The sequence below is a fragment of the Pristis pectinata genome, chromosome 37, assembly GCF_009764475.1.
Source record: "Pristis pectinata isolate sPriPec2 chromosome 37, sPriPec2.1.pri, whole genome shotgun sequence".
Lineage (NCBI taxonomy): Eukaryota > Metazoa > Chordata > Chondrichthyes > Rhinopristiformes > Pristidae > Pristis > Pristis pectinata.
The window spans coordinates 6,588,684-6,612,986 of record NC_067440.1 but is presented as its reverse complement, the minus strand read 5'-3'; the positions used below and the strand labels follow the sequence as shown (position 1 = coordinate 6,612,986).

Below are 24,303 nucleotides of genomic sequence, written 5' to 3'. Positions count from 1 at the left end.
CTAATGTATCTGCCCCCACAACCTCTACTGGCAGTGCGTTCCACGCACCCACCACTCTCTGTGGAAAAAACTTACCCCTGATATCCCCCTTATACCTTCCTCCAATCACCTTAAGATTATGTACCCTTGTGTTAGCCATTGTCACCTTGGGAAAAAGTCTCTGACTATCCACTCGATCTATGCCTCTTAGCATCTTGTACACCTCTGTCAAGTCACCTCTCATCCTCCTCTCCAAAGAGAAAAGCCCTAGCTCGCTCAACCTACAATCCAATCCAGGCAACATCCTGGTAAATCTCCTCTGTACCTTCTCTAAAGCTACCACATCCTTTCTATAATGAGGCGACCAGAACTGAACACAATACTCCAAGTGTGGTCTAACCAGAGTTCTATAGAGCTACATTACCTCACAGCTCTTGAACTCAATACCCTGACTAATGAAGGCCAACACACCATACGCCTTCTTAACAACCCTATTGACCTGCGTGGCAACCTTGAGGGATCTATGGACGTGGACCCCAAGGTCCCTCTGTTCACACTGCTAAGAGTCCTGCCATTAACCTTGTATTCTGCCTTCAAATTCGATCTCCCGAAGTGTATCACTTGGTACTTATCTGAGTTGAACCCATCTGCCCACATCAAGTCCGACCCCACATCAGGCATTGTCCAACTCCCCAAGAACCACCCATTTACACTGATCCTACCTTAATCTATTTCATTCTCCCCACATTCCCATCAAATCCCCCCAGATTCTACCCCTCACCCACACACGAGGGGGGCAGTGTACAGTGGCCCATTAACCCACCGACCCCGCACGTCGTTGGGATGTGGGAGGGAACTGCAGCACCCGGGGAGAAACCCACAGGGTCACAAGGAGAACGTGCGAACTCCACACAGACAGCGACCGATCCTGATTCAGGGTTTTGACTTGCACTGTCGACAATTCCCTTCTCCTCACCCCCCCACAGATGCTGCCTGACCCTCCAGCAGATTGTTTGTTGGTCCAGATTCCAGCATCTGCAGTCTCTGGTGTCTCCACACTGACAGCGCCGGAGGTCGGGATCGAACCCGTGTCTCTGGAACTGTGAGGCAGTGGCTCTACTGGTTGTGCCACTGGGCTACCCCAGTAGGCCGAAGGGTCTGTTTCCACCCTGGATCGCTCTATGACGCTAGATAACACTCAAGATGCCAAGCATCTCCTCTTGAGTGTTGTTCCCCCAACACTTCAGCATGGACTCGATGAGCCAAAGGGCCTGTTTTTGTGCCGTTATCACGGCATCCTATCCAGATGCATCACGGCTTGGCACGGCAACTGCTCTGCCTGGGAACGCGAGAAACTGCAGAGACTTGTGGACACAGAAACCAGCCTCCCCTCCACAGACTCTGTCTACACTTCTTGCTGCCTCGGTAAAGCAGCCGACATAATCAGGGACCCCTCCCACCCCGGACATTCTCTCTTCTCCCCCCCTCCCATCAGGCAGAAGATACAAAAGCCAGAAAGCACGTACCACCAGGCTCAAGGACAGCTTCTATCCCGCTGTTATAAGACTATTGAACAGTCCCCTAATATGATAAGATGGGACTCTTGACCTCACAATCTACCTCGTCATGGCCCTTGCACCTTATTGTCTGCCTGCACTGCGTTTTCTCTGTAACTGTAAAACTTTATTCTGCATTCTGTTATTGTTTTCCCTTGTACTACCTTGATGTACTGATGTGATGAAATGATCTGTATGGACGGCATGCAAAACAAAGTTTTTCACTGTACCTCGGTAGGTGTGACAATAACAAACCAAGTTACCGATTTACGAGTGTCTAACATGTCTGTGTAACAGAGACAAGAGGAAAGATATGTAACAACCCAGAATTGAAATGGAATACAATATCTGTACCGTTATATTTGAATGCAGGGAGAGCAATATCTTCTTGCTGTATCCGCTGTTAATGCCCAAGGCAAGCTCCACCTCTTTGTACAACAGCACAAAGATCTTCACTCCTTGTTCCTGAAAACAAAGACATCGGGAGGAATGGATAAACAGAATTAAACAACAATGGAAATAAGCTATTAGAAATGGCAGGGCCCTTGAGAGAGTTGTAGAACAGATGGAACTAGGGGTACAGGTACATCGTTCCCTGAAAGTGGCAACGCACGGTGGTGAAGAAGGCGTTCGGCACACTGGACTTCGAGGTACTGAGTACAGGAATTGGGACGTCATATTACAGCTATACAAGTCGTGGCTGAGACCGCACCAGGAGAATATCTTTATTAGTCACACGTACATCGAAACACACAGTGAAATGCATCTTCTGCGTAGAGTGTTCTGGGGGCAGCCTGCAAGTGTTGCCACATTTCCGGTGCCAACATAGCATGCCCACAACTTCCTACCCTGTACGTCTTTGAAATGTGGGAGGAAACCGGAGCACCCGGAGGAAACCCACGCAGACACGGGGAGAACGTACAAACTCCTTACAGACAGTGGCCGGAATTGAACTCTGGTCGTCCAGCTACAGGATGTCTTTGAGCTGGAGAGGGTGCGGAAAAGATACACAAGGATGTTACTGGGAGGGCTTGAGTTATAAGGAGAGGCTCGACAGGCTGGGACTGTTTTCCTTGGAGAGTAGGAGGCTGAGTGGTGGACCTCATAGAAGTATATAAAATCATGAGGGATGTAGCTAATATGGATGGTCAGTTTTTTTCCCAGGGTAGAGGTGTCTAAAACGAGAGGGCATAGGTTTAGGGTGAGAGGGGAAAGATTTAAAAGGAACCTGAGGGACAACTTTTCCATGCAGAAGGTGGTGGGGAATATGGAACGAGCTGCCAGAGGAACTGGTTGAGGCAGATACATTAACAACATTTAAAAGACATTCAGACAAGTACACGGATAGGAGAGGTTTAGAGGGATATGGGCCAAATGCAGGCAAAATGGGACTTAGCTTAGATGGGCATCTTGGTCAGCATGGATGAGTTGGGCCAAAGGGCTTGTTTCCGTGCTGTAAGACTCTATGACTTTGTGACCAAGGGTGTTACTTGTGATGTATTAGAATCCTTCATCAAGAAAGACTGGTTGGAGATGGATTCCATTTGCCTGATATTGGACCTGAGAGAGTAATTGACCAACCAACGATGCGTAAGTCTACGATGGACGAGGCACATTGGGCAGTGATGGGTCAGGATGGATCATATTGCCTGTGACAGGGTGACCTTGCAGAAGGTTACACGCATGGCCAATCCCTACAGAAGGGGCATGTGCAAGAATGTCTCACTGGCACCACAATCTTAATTTAATTCCTTTTTTTGAAAGCTTATGTTGTGGTGATACTTTAATGCGACTTGAGCATTTTGAAAGAAAAAATATATTGAAGGTTGATTTCTATCCTGAATCTGGAGGGGTTTCTCCGTCCCAAACAGATCCCCCAAAAATCCGGAGATGTTCATCCATTGATGACTATACTGTTGAGCCAACGGAAAAGTAGAAAAACAACCTGGCAGAGGCTTGAAAACAGAAATAAAGACAGCAAATAGAGCTGGAGGAACTCAGCGGGTCAGGCAGCATCTGTGGAGGGAGATGGACCATTCGGTTTCGACCCAAAACATCAACTGTCCATCTCCATAGATGCTGCTTGACCCACTGAGTTCCTCCAGTGTTTTGTGTGTTGCTCCAGTTTCCAGCATCTGCAGTCTCTCTTGTGTCTCTAAAAACAAAATATGTTGGAATACTCAGTGGGACTGTCCGACAGGACCTGATGGGCAATTGCACCACTTTTTGGTTATGTTATAATTGAACACATTATTGCCCTCGACTGCTGCGCACGTGATAGTCGTAAACAGCAGACAGGAATGCAATTAAAACAATGCAATTCCAATTTCACCATTTCCTTTCTCATTGGAGGAGAGAGTCAACAGATTCGAATTCCTGGGTGTTAACATCTCAGACATCCTGTCCTGGGCCCAGCACATAGACGCAATCACAAAGAAGGCATGCCAGTGTCTCTATTTTCTTAGAAGCTTAAGGAGGTTCTGCATGTCACCAAATACTCTCACAGACTTCCACAGTGCACTGTTGGAAGTATCCTGACTGGTTGCATCAGGGCCTGGTACGGCAGTTCCAACACACAGGAACGCACGAGGCTGCAGAGAGTAGTGGACACAGCCCAGTCCATCGCAGGTACAGCCCTCCCCACCACTGACAGCATCTACAGGAGGCGCTGCCTCAGGAAGGCGGCATCTGTCATCGTATACCCACCATCCGGGCCGTGCCCTCTTCTCGCTGCTACCATCGGGCAGGAAGTACAGAAACCTGAAGTCCCACACCATCAGGTTCAGGAACAGCTACTTTCCTACAACCATCAGGTTCTTAAACCCACCGGCACAACCCTAACCCTCCTTCAGCAATGGAACACTACGGACCACCTCTCACACTGCCGTGGACTTGTCTCTGTGTATATTTTTTGCACCAATGACTTGCTTTTTCTTGTATAATTTACATTTTGTGTCTTGTCTGTACCTACGTGCCTGTGATGCTGCTGCAAGCAGTGTTTCACTGTACCTGTACCTCACCATACTGGGGCACATGACAATAAACTCGACTGGACTTGACCTGTGCTATCATTGGTTCTCGATGGGGGAGGGTGTGTTGGGGAGTTTGTGGAATTTTCAGTTGGAGACCTCCCATGGGTCACTCACCGCCTTACGCTTGAGGATACTGTCTAGCCTCCAGTAGTTGTCCTTTGCCGGTCTTTTCAGATAAACCTCAGGGCTTAACCTGCAGTAAGAAAGGGAAACTTCAGCAAGTTTTGATTTATTCACACGTGTCCCTGCAGAACGAACACAAGCCTGTTCCACTTTCACCGGAATCACCTCCCACCCCAAGAGAAAATAGAACCAGCTCGGTGGGCACCATGGTCAGCACGGACAAATTGGGCTGAAGGGCTTGCTTCCGTGCTGTATGACTCTCTGAAACATGACTGTTCAACATAAAAACACTCAGCGGGTCGTGCCGTGTTTGAGGGAAGAGAAGCAAGAGTTATCGCTTCAAGACCCCTCATTAGAATCAGGAAGGAGAATAGAGAAGTTTGATAAGCTGCAGCATCAAACAATCCGCTGGAGGAACTCAAGCGGGTCGAGCGGTGTCTGTGGGGCGGGGGAAGGAATCGCCGATGTTTTGGGTCGAGATTGTGCATCGGGACTGAAGAGCGGAGAGGGTTGGTAGCTGGTATGATGGGGAGAAGGTGGGGGGGGGGGGGGGGGAGGCCAGTAGGTGATTGGTGGGCTGAGGAGGGGTGAGGGATGACGGGCAGGAGGATCCAGGGGGGAGAGGGAGAGGGGTGTTGAGACAGGTGGGTGATAGGTGGAAGGAGACAAGGAAAAGGAAGACCCTATTTGGGGGAAGGGGAGGGTGGAGAGTGATCAGCGGGAATACAAAGGCTACCAGTGCTGGAATCTGATAAGTAAGGAAGGTGATAATTCCTTCCCTGCGATCTCTTGCATATCCCTGTTGAGCTGCAGGGAGGGTGGGAAGGGAGGGTGATGTCCCTGATGGGGTAAAACCGTGGTGACCATATGGATAAAGCTGTAAACCTCTCTTCATCTTAACAAGCCTCTTTTGCCTCCTTCTATTTTCTGATGAAGAATCTTCGACCTGAAACTTTAACCCTGTTTCTCTCTCCACAGATGCTGCCTGACCTGCTGAGTATTTCCAGCCTTTTCTGTTTTAATTTAGATTTCCAGCATCTGCAATTTTTTGGATTTTCAACACAATGATTTAGCCATTATTTCTGTAGAATAACACAGCCGTTCAGTCTATCACACTCGTGTGAATTCTGTGAAGAAGTTGGCCAAATGATACAGAGATTATGAGACATTCAAAAAGAAAAACTGCACAGTTGTAGGAAATCTGAAATAAAAACAGAAAACAAACGGAGATGCTCAACAGGTCAGTCAGCACCTGTGAGGGAGAAACCGAATAATGTTTCAGGGCAATGACATTTTAACTCAGAAAGCGAGAAAACAAGTTAGTTTTAAGTTGTAGCCAGTTTGGGTAAGGGAAGGAAAGGACAAAGGGAATATTTTTGATATGGTGATGTCAGGGTTGCTGTGGTGATAAGTCGTCGAGGAAGCTGTCTCATCGATAGATTGCCGAGGAAAGTTGCTGAGGAGATAGAACATATAAAGGGAAATGTAAAGGCTGTGAAATGCAGGTCAGGGCTATTGGAAGTACCAAACAGATCAGGCAGTGTCAGTGGAGAGAGAAAAAGAGAGTTAATACTACAGATGGATAACCTACAGGTGAACAGGCTGAAGAAGAATCTTTGACCTGAAACTAACTCTGTTTTTCTCTTCCCACAGATGCAGCCTGACCTGCGGAGTATTTTCAGCACTTTCTGTTCTCACTTTGGTCACCTGGAAATCCTAAACGCGTGGAGTCTGCACATTCTCCCTTTAACCGCGTGGGCTTCTCCCGGGTGCTCCTGTTTCCTCCCGCATCCCAACGACGTGCGGGGTCGGTGGGTTAATTGGCCACTGTAAATTCCCCCCCTCTCCCCAGAAGCTGGATAGACTGAGAAATTCCTTGGGCACTGAGGTGGCGGGACACGAGTGTTTCCGAATTCAGCTGTTCCTTTAACCAAGAACATCTCGCTGAAGCTGGAAATATAAAACAAAACCAGAAAATAATAATGTGCGGGGTCAGTGGATTAATCGGCCGCTGTAAATTGCTCCCCCAGTGTGTGGGTGAGGGGTAGAATCTGGGGGGTAGTTGATGGGAATGTGGGGAGAATGAAATGAGATTGGTGTACATAAGCGGCCGATGGTCAGCATGGACTCAGTGGGCCGAAGGGTCTGTTTCCCTGCTGTATCTCTCTGTGGTCCTGATCCCACACAGAATGCTCAGAGGAAGGAGCCTGCCTTTCCCTGGTTATTGGAGGAAGGACGATGAATGTGATTTGTACCTCAGAAAGAATATCCGCAAATTGCAAGACTTCCCGAGTCCCGAGTTGTCCATGGGACAGACAGGAGGTTGAGTTCAGAACTTTCACCATCATTTGACTCCAGAGCCGAACCATTCCTGCATTTGGGATTGGTTGTGGATTGGAAGTCTGACCCCACGTCGGGCAGTGTCCAACTCCCCATGAACCACCCGTTTACATTGATGCGACCTTAACCCATTTCATTCTCCCCACATTCCCATCAACTCCCCCCAGATTCTACCCCTCACCCACACACTTGGGGGGGGAGGGGGCTGCAATTTACAGCGGCCGATTAATCCACCGACCCCGCACATTATTATTTTCTGGTTTTGTTTTATATTTCCAGCTTCAGCGAGATGTTCTTGGTTAAAGGAACAGCTGAATTTGGAAAGACTCACGTCCCGCCACCTCAGTGCCCAAGGAATTTCTCAGTCTATCCAGCTTCATTTTGCTTACGTCGACATTTAGTTTCAAATGCATCAAAGAACAGGTGGAGCCTGTGATGACGGGAGAGCCCTACAATTCAGTAAATTACCTCCACTGTGCATTTTGCTCACTCACTTGACTTGTCTAAGCCCTCTGTTCAGGTGGGTTTAGACTAGTTTAGTGAGCGGGCATCTCTGTGGCAGATGCAGTTTAATGTGAATACTTAAGAAGTTATCCACTTTGGTCAGTAAAAATGACAGCTGGCAGTTGGTTTCTTATTGTCACAGGCACTGAGATACAGCGAAAAGATTAGTTTACATGCCATCCAGAGAGATCATTCCAAACCTAAGTATATTGAGGTAGTACAAGAGGAAAAGCAATAACGGAATGCAGAATAAAGTGTTACAGTTACAGAGAAAGTGCAGTGCAGGCAGACAATAAGGTGCAAGGGCCACAACGAGGTAGACTAGGAGATCAAGAGTCCATCTTTATTGTACAAGATGTCCATTCAGGAGTCTTACAACAGCGGGATAGAAGCTGTCCTTGAGCCTGGTGGTACGTGTTTTCGAGTCTTTGTGTCTTCTGCCTGATGGGATGGGAGAAGAGAGAATGTCCGGGGTGGGAGGGGTCCTTGATTATGTCGGCTACTTTCCCGAGGCAGCGGGAAGTGTAGACGGAGTCCATGGAGGGGAGGCTGGTTTTCCTGATGGACTGGGCTGTGAAAGGCAGAATCCTAGTTAAATAGAGATCAATTGGGAAATGCTGGATATAAGGGGACTTGGATATCCTTGTACACCAGTCACAAGGATATTGACGGATTGGAGGGGCTGAGTTATAAGAAGAGACTGGATAGTCTGGGACTCTTTTCCCTGGAGTGCAAGAGGCTGAGGGGTGACCTTATAGAGGTTTATAAGATCATGAGGGGCACAGATAGAGTGGATAACCTCAGTCTTTTTCCCAGGGTAGAGGAGTCTAAAGTTTGGGAACAGATTTAAGGCAAGAGGGGAAAGATTTAAAGGGGACGTTTTTTTACACAGAGGGTGGTGGGTATATGGAATGAGCTGCCAGAGGAAGTGGTAGAGGCGGTGTGTTCTAGGCACCCACCAACTGTCTTGCCCTGCACATCTCCTTTGAACTTACCCACTCACCTTAAATGCATGCCCTCTGGTATTAGACATTTTGACTGTCTAATAAAACCAATCGGTGAAGATTCTGACTGTCTACCGTATCTATGCCTCTCATTACATTATAAACCTCTATCAGGTCTCCCCTGAGCCTTCACTGCTTGTGAGAAAACAACCCAAGTTTGTCCAACCTCTCCCTATGGCACATGCCCTCTAATCCAGGCAGCATCCTGGAGAACCTCCTCTGCACCCTCTCCAAAGCCACCTATTCCTTCCTATAATGGGGCGACCAGAACTGAATGCAATATTCCAGATTGGTATTGGTAATGGTTTATTATTGTAACTTGTACCGAGGTACAGTGAAAAGCATGTCCTACAAACCTATCGAACAGGTCAATTCATTACACAGTGCAGTTACATTGAGTCAGTACAAAGTGCATTGATGTAGTACAGGTAAAAACAGTAACAGTACAGAGTAAAGTGTCACAGCTACAGAGGAAGTGCAGTGCAATAAGGTGCAAGGTCACAACAAGGTAGGTCGTGAGGTCAGAGTCCATCTCATTGTATAAGGGAACCGTTCAATAGTCTTATCACAGTGGGGTAGAAGCTGTCCTTGAGCCTGGTGGTACGTGTCCTCAGGCTCTTGTAACTTCTACCTGATGGAAGAGGAGAGAAGAGAGAATGTCCCGGGTGGGTGGGGTCTTTAATTATGCTGGCTGCTTCACCAAGACAATGAGAGGAAAAGATCTGTCTAACCTCTGACAGATGCGGCCTAACCAGAGTTTTATCAGGTTGCTGTGATCCAGAATGTTTTGCCTCCAAGGAAAGTGTGAACAGACCCAATGGTGCCATTCAGAAGAGAGTTGCAGTGTTTGTAGAGCTGTGGGGAGAGAGCGCGGTTGGATCAATCGGATAGCTTTTTCCAAAGGGGCTGGCACAGATAAGGTGGGTTGAATGGCCTCTATGCACTGCAGTGGATGGATGGTATTACTGAACAACGTAACAATAGACTCACCACCAATCAGCAATGAAGATTTCTTCCTTGGCTTGGTTCAAAGCGTCTGCAACTGCGGAGAAATACCCACTGCCATTCACAAACCTGGGGATCAACACAAGGGAACATCAGGGCCCCTTCTAATTTAAGTGAAGCTGTGGTAAGACAATCATTAGGCTTTAAGTAAAGATATTTGAATTTCATCTACTTTCAGCATGGATGTATCCTTTGTACTGAGAGCAGGATACATCCGTGCTGAAAGTAGATGTATCCTGCTCTCAGTACAAAGGATGAGAGCAGGATACATCTACTTTCAGCACGGATGTAAACGCAGTGGTACAATGGCTTGCTCGGAACCTTCAGAGGGCACTTAAGAGGCAAAGACATGGGGTGGCAAACAATCTGGTGGAGGAACTGTTTGTGTGTTGCTCCAGGCTCCAGCATCTGCAGTCTCTTGTGTCTCGGACACATGGGGTGGGTTTGGAGTCACATACAGACCAGACCTGATAAGGAGAGCAGGCTTCCTCTTCCTCCCACATTCCAAAGACGTACGGGTTAGGGAGTTGTGGGCGTGCTATGTTGGCAGCGGAAGCGTGGCGACACTTGCGGGCTGCCCCCAGAACACCCTACGCAAAAAGGATGTATTTCACTGTGTGTTTCGATGTACATGTGACTAATGAAGATCTGATTTTGATCTTGAAGGATATCAGAGGATCAGGTGGCTTCGAAATGAAGAATTAAATGGCCTACTCCAGGTCCTATTTTTCTATGTTTAACTTCAGGTGTGACAAACATTGCATTGCTGATGGAAAAATTTTCGAATGGCCTGAAGGATTTTGACAGAATAAGCAAGGAGAAACTGTTTCATAGAGTCATAGAGCAGTACAACACAGCAACAGGCCCTTCGGCCCATCGTGACCATGCCAACCCGTTTGCCCATCTACACTAAATCCATTTACCCGCATTAGGTCTGTATCCTATGTAATCCAACACCTCAGGGATGGGCAATAAATGCTGTCCTTGCCACAGATGGCCAACTTCATGAACAGGAATATATTTTTTAAAAATGGCAAATGAGATTCAATGTTGAGAAATGTGCAGTTGTACACTTTGGAAACAGAAATAAACGGGCAGATTATTATCTAGATGGGGAGAAAATTCAAAGTACAGAAGTACAAAGGGACATGGGGGTCCTTGTACAGGATACCCTAAAGGTTAACCACCAGGTCGGATCGGCGGTAAAAAAAAGCGAATGCTATGTTGGCATTCATTTCGAGAGGTATAGTGTATAAAAGTAAGGATGTGTTGATGAGGCTCTATGGGGCACTGGTGAGACCTCATTTGGAGTACTGTGTGCAGTTTTGGGCCCCTTATCTTAGGAAGGATGTGCTGATGTTGGAGAGGGTTCAGAGAGGATTTACGAGGATGATTCCCGGAATGAAATCGCTTACATACAATGAGTGTTTGTCAGCTCTTGGACTGTACTCACTGGAGTACAGAAGAATGAGAGGGGACCTCATAGAAACATTTCAAATGTTGAAAGGACTGGACAGAGTAGATGTGGCTAAGCTGTTTCCCTTGGTGGGTGACTCCAGGACTAGAGGGCACAGTCTTAGAATTAGAGGGTACCGGTTTAGAATAGAAATGAGAAGAAATTTCTTTAGCCAGAAGGTCGTGGATTTATGGAATTAGTTGCCACAGCTGTGGAGGCCCGATCATTGGGGATGTTTAAGGAGGAGCTTGATAGGTATCTAATTAGTCAGGGTATCAAGGGATATGGGGAAAAGGCTAGAAATTGGGGCTAGATAGGAATAGTTTAGTTTAGCTCATGGAGCAGACTCGATGGGCCCTTGTCTTGTGATGTTGTGAAAAACTAATTGGTGAGGAATATTCGGTGCTAGCCGTGACTCTTTCACCTCCCAAGTCAGAAGGCTCTCCCACTCCCTCCGGAGCCTGACACCTCTAACACAACAGTCAGGGAAAGCAGAACTGCTGGAGGGACACCTTCCAGGTGAGGTGTGAAGTTGAGAGTCCCTCTGTGTGCCCTTGTAGGTAGACACAAGAAATCTATAACAGAGCTGGAGTCAGAGAGACACACAGCGTAGCAACAACCCCTGGGCCGACCTTGTCCTCACTGATTACCCACTTACACCAACCATTTTATTCTCCCCACATTCCCCTTAACCCCCCCCCCTTTTCTACCCCCTCATCCACACACTAGGGGGGCAATTTACAGCGGCCGATCAACCCACTGACCCCGCACGTCGTTGGGATGTGGGAGGAAACCAGAGAATGTGCAAACTCCACACACATGCAGGCTCATACACACACACACACACGTATGCACACATGCACATACACACATGTGCGCACACGCACTCACGTGCACACACAGAGTGCCAGAGGTCGGGATTGAACCCGGGTCTCTGGCGCTGCTACCAGCGCGGCACGGTGCCCATATGTTTACACTCACACACACACGCACTCACACACACATGTGTGCACACACACGCACTCACACACACACGTGCACACACACGCACTCACACACACATGCGTGCACACACACACACACTCACACACACACGCGCGCACACACACACACACACACACACACACACGCACACACAGAGTGCCGGAGGTCAGGATCGAACCCGTGTCTCTGGCGCCGCAAGGCCAGAGCTCTACCAGTGCGCCACGGTGCCACCCATATGTTTAATAAAACAAACAAAGAAGATGGATGCTCCATGCAGTGGGCAGGGTGACACTTACCATCGGGTTTGGATACTATGGCGAGCAGGAACAAATGAATCAAAGCGATGTTCCGTGAGGAAATCCTGACCATGTCTCTCTGCCAGGTTGGTGATTTCCTGTTTCCACCAACAGGCCTGACGATAGCTGCTGCACTTAATTATCAGAGTCCTGCACAAGAGAGAAACAAAGGTTAGCAGAAAGTAGCTGAGCTGGACTGATTATTATCAGCTCTGAACTTCCTTTGCTATCATCCAGAGATTAGAGAGGCTGCAAGTAGGAGAATACCATATTGTTAATGGATCAGTTGTTAACCTTGTTCACCCTACAGTGAATTCAGGCTGCTTGCAAACACAGCGGCTCACAGTTTGCAATTACAAGTAGTTCTGCTATACAGTTGCATTCCTAAGAAACCACGTTATAGAAAATCCCATTGGGGCAGAGGGGATGGGGCAGAGGGGATGGGGCAGGGAGAGTTTCAGACTTGCAATAAGTTATTTTTCCTAAGTTTTAATAAAATTAACTAATTTGAACAAAATTTATTTTATTTTAGAGATGCTTTGTCAAGCTAAAAATACTAAAGGCCGTATGTTACATTGTTTAATAGAGTATCGTTACACCAATGTCAATAGAAGTGATGGCTTGTCGGTTTCCAAAGCAACTCACTCAAGTGGCCTCCCGTGGTGAAACTAGCAGCCTGTGTTCTTCAGGGACAGTGGCGTCTGATTACTGCGGGGAGGTTACATGGAAACAGGTTTTTTCCCGAGACTGTTAGTCAATTTCCAAAGTAATTCTTAAGTGGTTCCCTAGTTCCCGATCGAAATTGCGTTATGACCAATTCGGCCTGTGTAATACAAATAGTGTTCCCTAATTCATCAATTGCATTATATTCAATTTGCATAATGGAAACTTGCGTTATAAGTGGAACTATCTGTTTTGGCAAACACACTGTGTTCAGTTTCTGATGCACTGATTCTTGCCCAGGAACCTGAGAGCCAAAACAGTGTGGTATCCTCCCCAGGTACCCCGCCAACAAAACAGTGTGGTATCCCTCCCCAGGTACCCTGCCAACAAAACAGTGTGGTATCCCCCCCCAGGTACCCCGCCAACAAAACATTCAACTACCAGTCTTCTTAATCTATTCAATCAAAGAATTTTGAGGTGCGTACATTATAAATTTTTCTAGTGAATAATAATCATACAGCACAGAAACAGGCTCATGGTCATTGCGAACCATCAACCATCAATCCTACATTAAACTCATTTTTTTTTATTCTCCCTACATTCCTATCAGCTACTCCAAGATTGCGAGTCAGATCAAGAATAGGGGATAGTGAATTTCAATGTGGACCACTTATCCAATACCAATAAACCAATACCAATACTTATCTCAGGAGCCGTGTCTTGGTGAAGGTAGACATTGATAATACAATTCACCATTTCCTTCAACCTTTGATTGGTTGGTGTTTGAAGGTCAAGACATGACATGAACTCATGGTCTACTGGGCAGCAACGAACTCTGTCCTCTGGTCTGCTTCTGAGACCTGGAGGATGGCTTTAGATGCTCATGCTGTCTCTTCAATATCCTCCAATATTATTGGGAGGATGTGAACTAATGTCAGTGAACCTTCCCAGCCAACCTACCTGGTACTGAGGCCCTAGTTACTCTCAGTTGGATCATTAGACCCTCGAACAGACTTCTTACATGATAAACTCCTGATCTCTCAATCTACCTCGTCGTGGCCCTTGCACTTTGTTTACCTGCACTGCACTTTCTCCGTAAATGTTAACACAACACGACAGCTTGGCGTTCAACGCAATCATTCCATCCAAGCTCATCATCGAGCTTCGAGACCTGGGCCTCTGTACCTCCCTCTGCAACTGGATCCTCGACTTCCTCATCGGCAGACCTCAGGATTGGTGACACCTCCTCCTCCTCCTCCTCGCTGAGCATCAACATAGGTGCACCTCAAGGCTGCGAGCTTAGCCCCCTGTACACACATGACTGTGTGGCTAAGCACAGCTCCAACACCATCTACAAATTTGCTGATGACCCCACTGTTGTTGGACGAATCACAGGTGGCAATGAGTCAGCACGCAGGAGCGAGACGGGACACCTGGTTGGGTGGTGCCACAACAACAACCTCTCGCTTAACGTCAGCAAAACTAAAGAGCTGATTAGTGACTTCAGGAAGGGGAAGGAGGGCGAACGTGTGCCAGTCTACATTGGGGGATCGGCGGTGGAGAGGGTCAGCAGCTTTAAACTCCTGGGCATTAACATCTCGGATGACCTGTCCTGGGCCCAGCACATAGATACGACCGTAAGGAAGGCGCGCCAGTGCATTCCTTTCTTAGAAGGTTAAGGAGGTTCGGCTAGTCACTGAACACTCTGACAAACTTCTGCAGATGTGCTGTTGGAAATATCCTGACTGGTTGCGTCAGGGTCTGGTACAGCAATTCCAATGCACAGGGATGTAAGAAACTGCAGAGAGTTGTGGACTCAGCCCAATACATCACGGGCACGTCCCTCCCCACCATCCGTCGTATCTACAGGAGGTGCTGCCTCAAGGCACCATCCATCATCAACAATTCCCCACCATCTGGGCCGTGCCATCTTCTCGCTGCTACCATCGGGCAGGAGGTACAGAAGCCTGAAGTCCCACACCACCAGGTTCAGGAACAGCTACTTCCCTTCAACCATTCGGTTCTTGAACCAATCGGTACAACCCCAATCACTACAAGTTTAGATTCTTTTGTGTGCGTGCAGTATCATTTGAGTGAAGCAAACTTTGCTGTTCCAAAGCCAAAGTCAAGTTTATTGTCACATGCACAAGTCCATGTGTGTACAGGTGCAATGAAAAACTTACTTACAGCAGCATCACAGGCACACAGCATCAGATAATCAAGAAAAAACATAAATTAAACATAGTTTTTACAAGAAAGAACAGAATTAGAACAAAAAATAGTCCATTTTAGTGCAAAGTGATCAAAGTGGTCACAGTGTTGCTAAACTCTAGCACTGGTTGGTTCAAGAACCGAATGGTTGAAGGGAAGTCTCTGTCCCTGAACCTGGTGGTGTGGGACTTCAGGCTTCTGTAGCTCCTGCTCGATGGTAGGTGTTTGAGAAGTTCCTCGCACTTTGGCACTGAACTTTGATGTGCGATACGGCTGTATTGCAGTTCCCGGCAAGGGAACTCAGTAGCTTCTGAACTTCTGTGAGAACACGAGATTGCCCAAACCCACATTTCAGGAACTGGGACTAATCTTTCAGACCAAGTAAGTGCTCGGGATGTGGAGGGCGGCAGCTGATTAGGAGGTGGAAGTACATTCCATCAGAGTCTCCAGAGGAAAGGAGAGGAAAAACTGGCAACGTAGCAAGCAGTGGATTGCCAATCGAAGTGAGCAGCGCAGAGTAGATGGGTGAATGGACTCCTCCTGAACTGTGATTAACATAGAAAAAGGCATTTGGACAGGTAATTGGATAGGGAAGGCGTAGACAGATACAGTTGAATGGGATTAGTGTAGATAGACATCACGGTCGGCATGGAGCCTGTTTCTATGCTGTACCATTCTATGAAGTCTTTGGTACTGGAATTGGTTTACTATTGTCGCATGTACCAAGATACGGTGAAAAGTTTCTGTTTGTGCGCCATCCACACAGATCATTCCATACATAAGTACATCAAGGTGGTAAAAAGAAAAACAGAACGCAGAATATAGTGTTACAAGTTTTGTTCGGCACAGCTTTGTGGGCCGAAGGGCCTGAATTGTGCTGTAATTGTTCTATGCTCTATGTTCTAATTACAGAGAAAGTGCAGTGCAGGCAGACAAATAAAGTGCAAGGGCCACAACGAGGTAGATTGGAAGATCAGGAGTTCATCTTTTAGCGTGTGAGGGGTCCATTCAAGAGTCTGATAACAGCGGGATAGAAGCTGTCCTTGAGCCTGGTGGTACGTGCTCTCAAGCTTTTGTATCTTCTGCCCGATGGGAGGGGGGAGGAGAGAGAATGTCTGGGGTGGGAGGGGTCTTTGATTATGTCGGCTGCTTTCCCAAGGCAGCGGGAAGTGTAGACGGAATCAACGGAGGGGAGGCTGGTTTCTGTGATGGACTGGGCTGCATTCACAGCTCTCTGCAATTTCTTGCGGTCTTGGGCAGAGCAGTTGCCATATCAAGCGGTGATGCATCCGGATAGGATGCTTTCCGTGGTGAATCTGTAAAAATTGTTGAGAGTCGTCAGGGACGTGTCGAATTTCAATTGTGGGCCCGTGTGCTCTGGTCTGAGGGAACAATTTAAGTCACCTCTAATACTCAAATACATTGACTAGCAGTTGCCAACCCCAATCCATACCACACACTCTGACAGAACTCTCAAAGTTAGAAGCAGCCATTCCAAGGGTTTTGGACTAAGATCAAGTGTCTCCTAATGGTGCAACAGTCTACACCACACTTCAGTTACCTTGATTGCTAACAATCACAGAGTGTGTAAAGCACCAACAGACACCAACGTCCAACTCCAGAATTCAAACCTCTTAAGACATTTTCAAATGAACACAAGAGAATAGGAGCAGGAGTAGGCCATTCGGCCCCTCAAGGAGGCCCCGCCATTCAGTACGATCAAGGCTGATCTATGCTGATCTTCTGCACCAGTTTTCCAACACCCTCAATACCCCGATCTTTCAAATATTTATCTATCTCCACAAATGATCCGGCCTCCACCGCAGAGAATTCCAGAGATTCACCACCCTCTGAGAGAAAGTTTTAAATGACCGGCCGCTTAACCTGTAACAATGTCCCCTTGTTCGTTACTCTCCCGCTGGTGGAAACATCTAGACGTCTACCCCGTCAAGCCTCCTTATGTGTTTGAATAAGGTCACCCCTCATTCTCAACTCCACAGTATACAGACCCAGAATGCCCAGCCTCTCTTTAGCCTGGTAAATCTCCTTCTAGCCTGCCTTCAGTGCTACTATATCCTTCATTAGATAAGGGGACCCAACACTGTGCACGGTACTCCAGGTGTGACCTCATCAACACCCTGTACCACCGTAACGAAAACTCCCTTTTCTTAAACCCCATCCCCTTTGCAATAAAGGGCCAAACATACCACTGACCTTCTTAATGTCCTGTTGCATCAACCTGCTATAACTGTTTGTGATTCATGCACTAGAACACCTAGATTCCTCTGGCCTTCACTCATTTGCAGTTTCTCTCTCTTTAGATAATAATCCGCCTTTTGATTCCTCTTCCCAAGGTGCAGGACCTCACGTTTCCCCACATTTGAAATATGGTAAGATATCTTTATTAGTCACGTGTACATCGAAACACACAGTGAAATGCATCTTTTGTGTAGAGTGTTCTGGGGGGCAGCCCGCAAGTGTCGCCACGCTTCCGGCGCCAACGTAGCATGCCCGCAACTTCCTAACCCGTACATCTTTGGAACGTGGGAGGAGACCGGAGCACCCGGAGGAAACCCACACAGATACAGGGAGAACGTACAAGCTCCTTACAGACAGCGGCCAGAATTAAACCCAGGTCGCTGGCGCTGTAATAGTGTTACGCTAACCGCTACACTACCGTACCTGTCACTGAACTCCACTTTTGCCTGATCGCTCCATCTATATCCCATTGCAGGATCACAACATCCTCATCACAACATTGGCCTGGTTGCTATGGACCCACTGGACCGAAGGGCCTGTTTCCGTGCTGTATCTCTCTATAACTCTACAACACAACCACATAATTAAGTCAATTCATTCAAAAAGGTGTAAATGACCTGAAACTCACTCTTCTCTCTCTGAGAAATTCTCCTCCATCAAAATAAATGGAGTCTGTGAAGCTGCCCCAGGGTTAATCCCAAAACTCCATAGCACAGCTGGTGGGAACCTGTAGGAAGTCATCCCTAGAATCCACAAGGAATCCGGCATTGGAGCAGGGATAGAATGAAGCAAAAGGACACCTGGAGAAGTTGGTGTGTGCTCCTCAGAAGGAATTTGGATCGTCAACCTAGCCCTCCCTGCAGGTTTTGCAGACATCTGATCCAATCAAGTGGAGGAACTGAATGAACGACCTTGCCTCGTTTGGTTCCCACCAGCCGTTCTTCACCCAGACAAGACGCACAAACAGACAAGAGGGAGGAAGCCAAGAAGAGAGGTCTGACCTGGACAGGTTTTCGATCATTACGCCATACTTGGCTCCCGTCTCCCGGCTACCAACTTGAACGTTGAAGCCTTTGTCAAACAGAAGGACAAAGGAGATGACACCATTGGACGGTCTCATGTAGAGCAGAAAAGAATCCTTGATAACAATCCACCTGGAACACGACATTAAAAATTAGTGGCGTTCAAGCTAGTTATTAACGATCAATTTTAAAGAATAGTCAATAAATTGCTGATGAATTTCTTAATTGCTGATGAATTTGAACTGATCGATGTCTGAGTGAAGAGGCCATTGGTCACAACCCTCTGAGACGGTGAGGAGGAGATGACTGAGTGGCTTAGTGGGTAGAGTCACTGCCTCACCGCTCCGGAGACCCGGGTTCGATCCCGACCTCCGGCACTGCGTGTGTGGGATTTGGACGTTCTCCCTGTGACCGGGTGGGTTTCCCCCGGGTTCCCTCCCACATCCCGATGACATGCGGGGTTGGTGGGTTAATTGCCCCCTAGTGTGTGGGTGAGGGGTAGAATCTGGGGGTAGTTGATGGGAATGTGGGGAGAATTGGTGTAAATTGGCAGTTGATACGCTGAAGGGCCTGTTTCCATGCTGTATCTCTCCATGAAATTAGTTAAAAATTGAGCGCAGGTACTTAACTGGAAAAAGATGTTCCACGGGAATAAGTGATCCACTGCTACAGTGTCCTATTGAATCTCTAGCTTCCTGACAGGAGGTTCGTGTGGGGAAAGATTGGCCTAAACAGACAGGAGTTTGGTGCGGGGATGCAGCCATAATTTGATGCCAAAGTTAGCAAACTCCTCCAGCACAGCAGCATTGGGGGGAGAAAATAAGACATTGGAAATCTAGTTCATTTCTTGTTCATTAGCTGCACAAATGGGTCCCGTTGACTGGGTCAGAGGTTCACTCAATTGTTCAAGTGGTGAGGGAAGGTTGTGAGGGTGAGCATTAGGATTCCGCCCACGTCCCAGGGACCTGCGGGTCGGTAGGTTAATTGGTCGCTGTAAGTTACCCCTGGTGTGTGGGTATCATAGAGGCAAAGAGCGGTACAGCACAGAAACAGGCCCATCGGCCCAACATGTGCATGCTGACCTTTGTTTGCTTGTTGACGCTAATCCCATATGCCCGCATTAGGTCCGTATCTATCTATGTTTTGTCTATTTAAGTGCCTGTCTGAATAACTCTCAAATGTAGTCAGTGTATGGAACATAGAACTGTACAGCACAGGAACAGGCCCTTTGGCCCAGAATGTCTGTGCTAAATCTTTTCTGATCCATATCCCTCTTCTCCCTGTGTCTATCTAATAGCGTCTATCGTATCTGCCTCCACCACCACCCCTGGCAGCCTGTTCCAGGCACCCACCACTCTCCGTGTACAAAACTTGCCCCGCACATCTCCTATAAACTTTCCCCCTCTCACCTTATATGCATGTCCTCTTGTACTTGACCTTTCTACCCTGGTATGTTGTAGGTGAGGGGTAGAAGCTGGGGAGAGCCGATGGGAAGGTCGAGAGGACGAAATGGGATTGGTGTGAGATCAGTGTAAATGGGTACGTGACGGTCGGCACAGACTCAGTGGGCCGAAGGGCCTGTTTCCGTGCTGTGTGACTCGATGTTGAGTGCCCAACTGGAAGCAGGAAATAAAGTGACAAACTTTAGAATCCACATGCCCTGTAGCCGTGAGTTCAAATACCATCAGGGTGAGAGGGGAATCAAATTCCAGTGATTTTGAAAAGTTCATGTCAAAAATGAAGTTTGTGAAACTGGATGAATGCCGTCAAAACCCATTGGTATTGGTTTATTATTGTCACTTGTACCGAGGTACAGTGAAAAACTTGACCTGTATGATCAGTATGCAAGACAATTCATTACACAGTGCAGTTACATTGAGTTAGTGCAGAGTGCATTGGTGTAGTACAGGTAAAAACAGTAACAGTACGGAGTAAAGTGTCACAGCTACAGAGAAAGTGCAGTGCAATAAGGTGCAAGGTCACAACAAGGTAGATCGTGAGGTCAGAGTCCATCTCACCGTATAAGGGAACCGTTCAATAGTCTTATCACAGTGGGATAGAAGCTGTCCTTGAGCCTGGTGGTACGTGCCCTCAGGCTCCTGTATCTTCTACCCGATGGAAGAGGAGAGAAGAGAGACTGTTCCAGATGGGTGGGGTCTTTGATTGTGCTGGCTGCTTCGCCAAGGCAGCGAGAGGTAAAGGAGGGGAGGCTGGTGTCTGTGATGCGCTGGGCTGTGTCCACAACTCTCTGCAGTTTCTTGCAGTTCTGGGCAGAGCAGTTGCCGTACCAAGCCGTGATTGTTTTTACCTGTACTACCTCAATGTAACTGCACTGTGTAATGAATTGACCTGTACGATCAGTATGCAAGACAAGTTTTTCACTGTATCTTGGTACAAGTGACAATAATAAACCAATACCAATACCAATTTCCACCAGCGGCAGAGTCATGAACAAGGGGGACATGGCTACAGAATTTCCTGGAAACCAGATTTTGTGGCTATGGATAGGAGCCAGGGTTGGGCCCTGTAAAACCAACTAATTAGTGAACCCAATCGTTGTTAAAAGTAGGTCTGCAATCAAGTCATTGCTCCAAGTGTGGCCTCCTCTACATTGTGGAGGCCAAACGCAGACTAGGTGACTGTTTCGCAGAACACCTGCGCTCTGTCCGTAACCGCGATCTGAATCTCCCCGTTGCCGGTCACTTCACCTCCCCCTCCCACACTATCACTGATATGTCAGTCCTCGGCCTCGTCCACTGCCAGGAGAATTCCAAGCGCAAACTGGAGGAACAGCACCTCATTTTCCGTCTTGGAACCTTGCAGCCTGACGGCATGAACATTGAATTCTCCCACTTTAGGTAATCCCCACCCCCCTTCCCCACAACCCACACTAACCCCCCCCCCCCCCCACCCACCCAACCACCCAACCATGCCACCTCTCTTCTTCCCTTTCCTAGCCTCTTTTTTTCTACCTTTTTTTTTCCTCTCTCTCCTTACCTTTGACCCGTCCCCTGGTGGATCTGCTCTCCCCTCCTCCCCCGCACCTCCCTATCACCATCTCTTACCTGCATCTACTTATCACCTCCCTGTGTCCACCCCACCTCCCCTCTTTTGTCCACCTATCACTGCTCTGCTTTTCCCTCCTATATATCGGGCTTCCCCTTTTCCTATCTTCAGTCCTGAAGAAGGGTCCTGACCCGAAACGTTGACTGCCTGCTTTTCTCAAATGGATGCTGCCTGGCCTGCTGAGTTCCTCCAGCGTCATCGGGTTTTTCATTGGTTCTTGTGTGGGCTTGCTTGATGGAAATTGATGACAGTGTCTCTTGGAATCACACAACACAGAAAAAGGATCTTCGCCTCACCTCTGTGCTATCTATCTACGCTGATCCCATTTGCCCAGATTGGGCCTGTATCTCTCTGCATCTATCCAAGGACCTGTCTGAATGTCTCCTACAATTTAAAAGTTATAACCCTTCAAAAGTACTTTTTTTTTGGCAGTAAAGTGTTTGAGGGTCTGCAGTGGTAACAAAAGAAGCTATATAAATGTACGTGGTAGAGTCACAAACAAAGGGGACCCGATGAGAAGATAAGGACTGGTCGTTTAAAACTGAGGTGTGTAGAAATTTCTTCTCTGAGGGCAGTGAACCTCTGGAATTCCCCGCCCTGAGGGTGCTGGAGGTATCGGTATTGGTTTATTATTGTCACTTGTATCAAGGTACAGTGAAAAACTTGTCTTGCATACCGATCGTACAGGTCAATTCATTACACAGTGCAGTTACATTGAGTTAGTACGGAGTGCATTGATGTAGTACAGGTAAAAACAATAACAGTACAGAGTAAAGTGTCACAGCTACAGAGAAAGTGCAGTGCAATAAGGTGCAAGGTCACAACAAGGTAGGTGGTGAGGTCAGAGTCCATCTCATTCTATAAGGGAACCGTTCAATAGTCTTATCACCGTGGGGTAGAAGCTGTTCTTAAGTTTGGTAGGATGTGCCCTCAGGCTCTTGTATCTTCTACCTGATGGGAGAGGAGACAAGACAGAATGTCCCGGGTGGGTGGGGTCTTTGATTATGCTGGCTGCTTCACCAAGGCAGCGAGAGTCCAAGGAGGGGAGGCTGGTGTCCGTGATGCACTGGGCTGTTTCTTGCGGTCCCGGGCAGAGCAGTTGCCGTACCAAGCCGTGATGCATCCAGATAGGATGCTTTCTGTGGCGCATCAATAGAAGTTGGTGACTGTCAAAGGGGGCTCTCAAAGGGGAGAGGGTGGGTCAAGAGCTGGCAGGTGATGGGTGGATCCAGGTGAGGGAGGGGAGAGAGTGGGAACGATGCAAGCATCCGGGAGGTGAGAGGCGGAAGTGATAAAGGGCTGGAATCCGATAGGAGATGGAACAAAGGGAAGGAGCTGGGGAGGGGGACCAGAGGGAGGAATGTGTGGGTGCTGGGCAGAATCGAGAGGGAAGGAGGAGGGGAAGGGATGGGGTGATGGGGACTGGTGGGATAAGGGACAAGAAAACAATGGGTACCAGACGTTAGAGAAATCGGTGCTCATACCGACAGGTTGGAGACTGCCAAGGTGGAATGTGAGGTGCTGTTCCTCCCATCTGCGTTTAGCTTCAACCTGCGGGTTGAGGCGGCTGAACCCCTCTACTGGTGGCCTCAACAACAGGAGTGCAGTTGATCATCCATGGAATGGTGGTACAGTCTTGAAGTGTCGAGTGACCCACTCCTGCTCGCATTGTCTTGTGACTGCCTTTTCAAGTGGCCTAACAAGCTACTAAGTTTAAGGGGTGAACAGGAATGCTGGCTTGTCAGCGATGTCTACTTCCTTGAATTAATCAATAATGAAAAAAAAAATCCTCTCGCGATATATTGAGCTGGAGTTGGCAAAGCCACCCTTTCATTGTTTGGGGCACACCAGTTAAAACAGAATTTGCCTCCAGTGAGAACAAGAAAGGCTAGGAATATTTAGCAGGTCCAACTTGTGCAGAGAGAGAGAGAGAGAAAAACCGTGTCCCGATGAAGGATAATCAACTTTCCACCTTCCCCCTCCGCAGATGCTGCCTGACCTGCTGAGCATCCCTGACTTTTTCTATTTTCATTCCAAATTTCAAGCGTCTGCTGATTTTTTTTTGGCTTTGATTATAAAAGCGGAGAATGTTGGAAATGCTCAGCAGGTCAGGCAGCGTCTGAGGAAAGAGAGAAACGGGGTTCGGGGTTAACATCTCAGGTTGGAGAGCCTTCATCAGAAAGGGAGATTAGAAAGTAGGTTGTTTGGGTTGCAGGGAAGGTGGTGGGAGGTATGGATAGAGCAAAGGGATTATCTCTGATAGGACAAGACCAGGGGTTCCGTGGGATGAGTTGTACGGCATGGTGGGTCAAATGGGTTAGTGGGAACAGTGACAGGGTCATAACATCAAAGTGTTGAGTTCAAGAGCCGTGAGGTAATGTTGCAGCTCTATAAAACTCTGGTTAGACCACACTTGGAGTATCGTGTTCAGTTCTGGTCGCCTCATTATAGGAAGGATGTGGAAGCTTTAGAGACGGTGCAGAGGAGATTTACCAGGATGCTGCCTGGATTGGAGAGCATGTCTTATGACGATAGGTTGAGTGAGCTCGGGCTTTTCTCTTTGGAGAGGAGGATGAGGGGTGACTTGATAGAGGTGTACAAGATGATAAGAGGCATAGATTGAGTGGACAGTCAGAGACTTTTTCCCAGGGCGACAATGGCTAACACGAGGAGGCATAATTTTAAGGTGATTGGAGGAAGGTATAAGGGGGATGTCAGAGGTAAGGTTTTTTACACAGAGAGTGGTGGGTGTGTGGAACGCACTGCCGGCAGAGGTTGCTGGGGCAGATACAAGACATTTAAG

General features: G+C 47.7%; 1 protein-coding gene across 5 annotated transcripts in view; it reads right to left on the bottom strand.

Moving 5' to 3' along the window:
• Window positions 1-24,303, bottom strand: part of LOC127586587 (phospholipase D2-like) — a 341,818-nt gene that overhangs the window by 27,784 nt on the left and 289,731 nt on the right. For all 5 annotated transcript variants that reach the window (XM_052044668.1, XM_052044664.1, XM_052044665.1 and 2 more), the window contains 5 exons: window positions 18,414-18,566; window positions 12,280-12,429; window positions 9,529-9,612; window positions 4,682-4,760; window positions 1,890-2,000 (listed from right to left, as the gene is read on the bottom strand). In XM_052044668.1, the coding sequence (XP_051900628.1) occupies window positions 1,890-2,000; window positions 4,682-4,760; window positions 9,529-9,612; window positions 12,280-12,429; window positions 18,414-18,566 (577 nt within the window). The remainder of the gene's footprint in view (window positions 1-1,889; window positions 2,001-4,681; window positions 4,761-9,528; window positions 9,613-12,279; window positions 12,430-18,413; window positions 18,567-24,303) is intronic.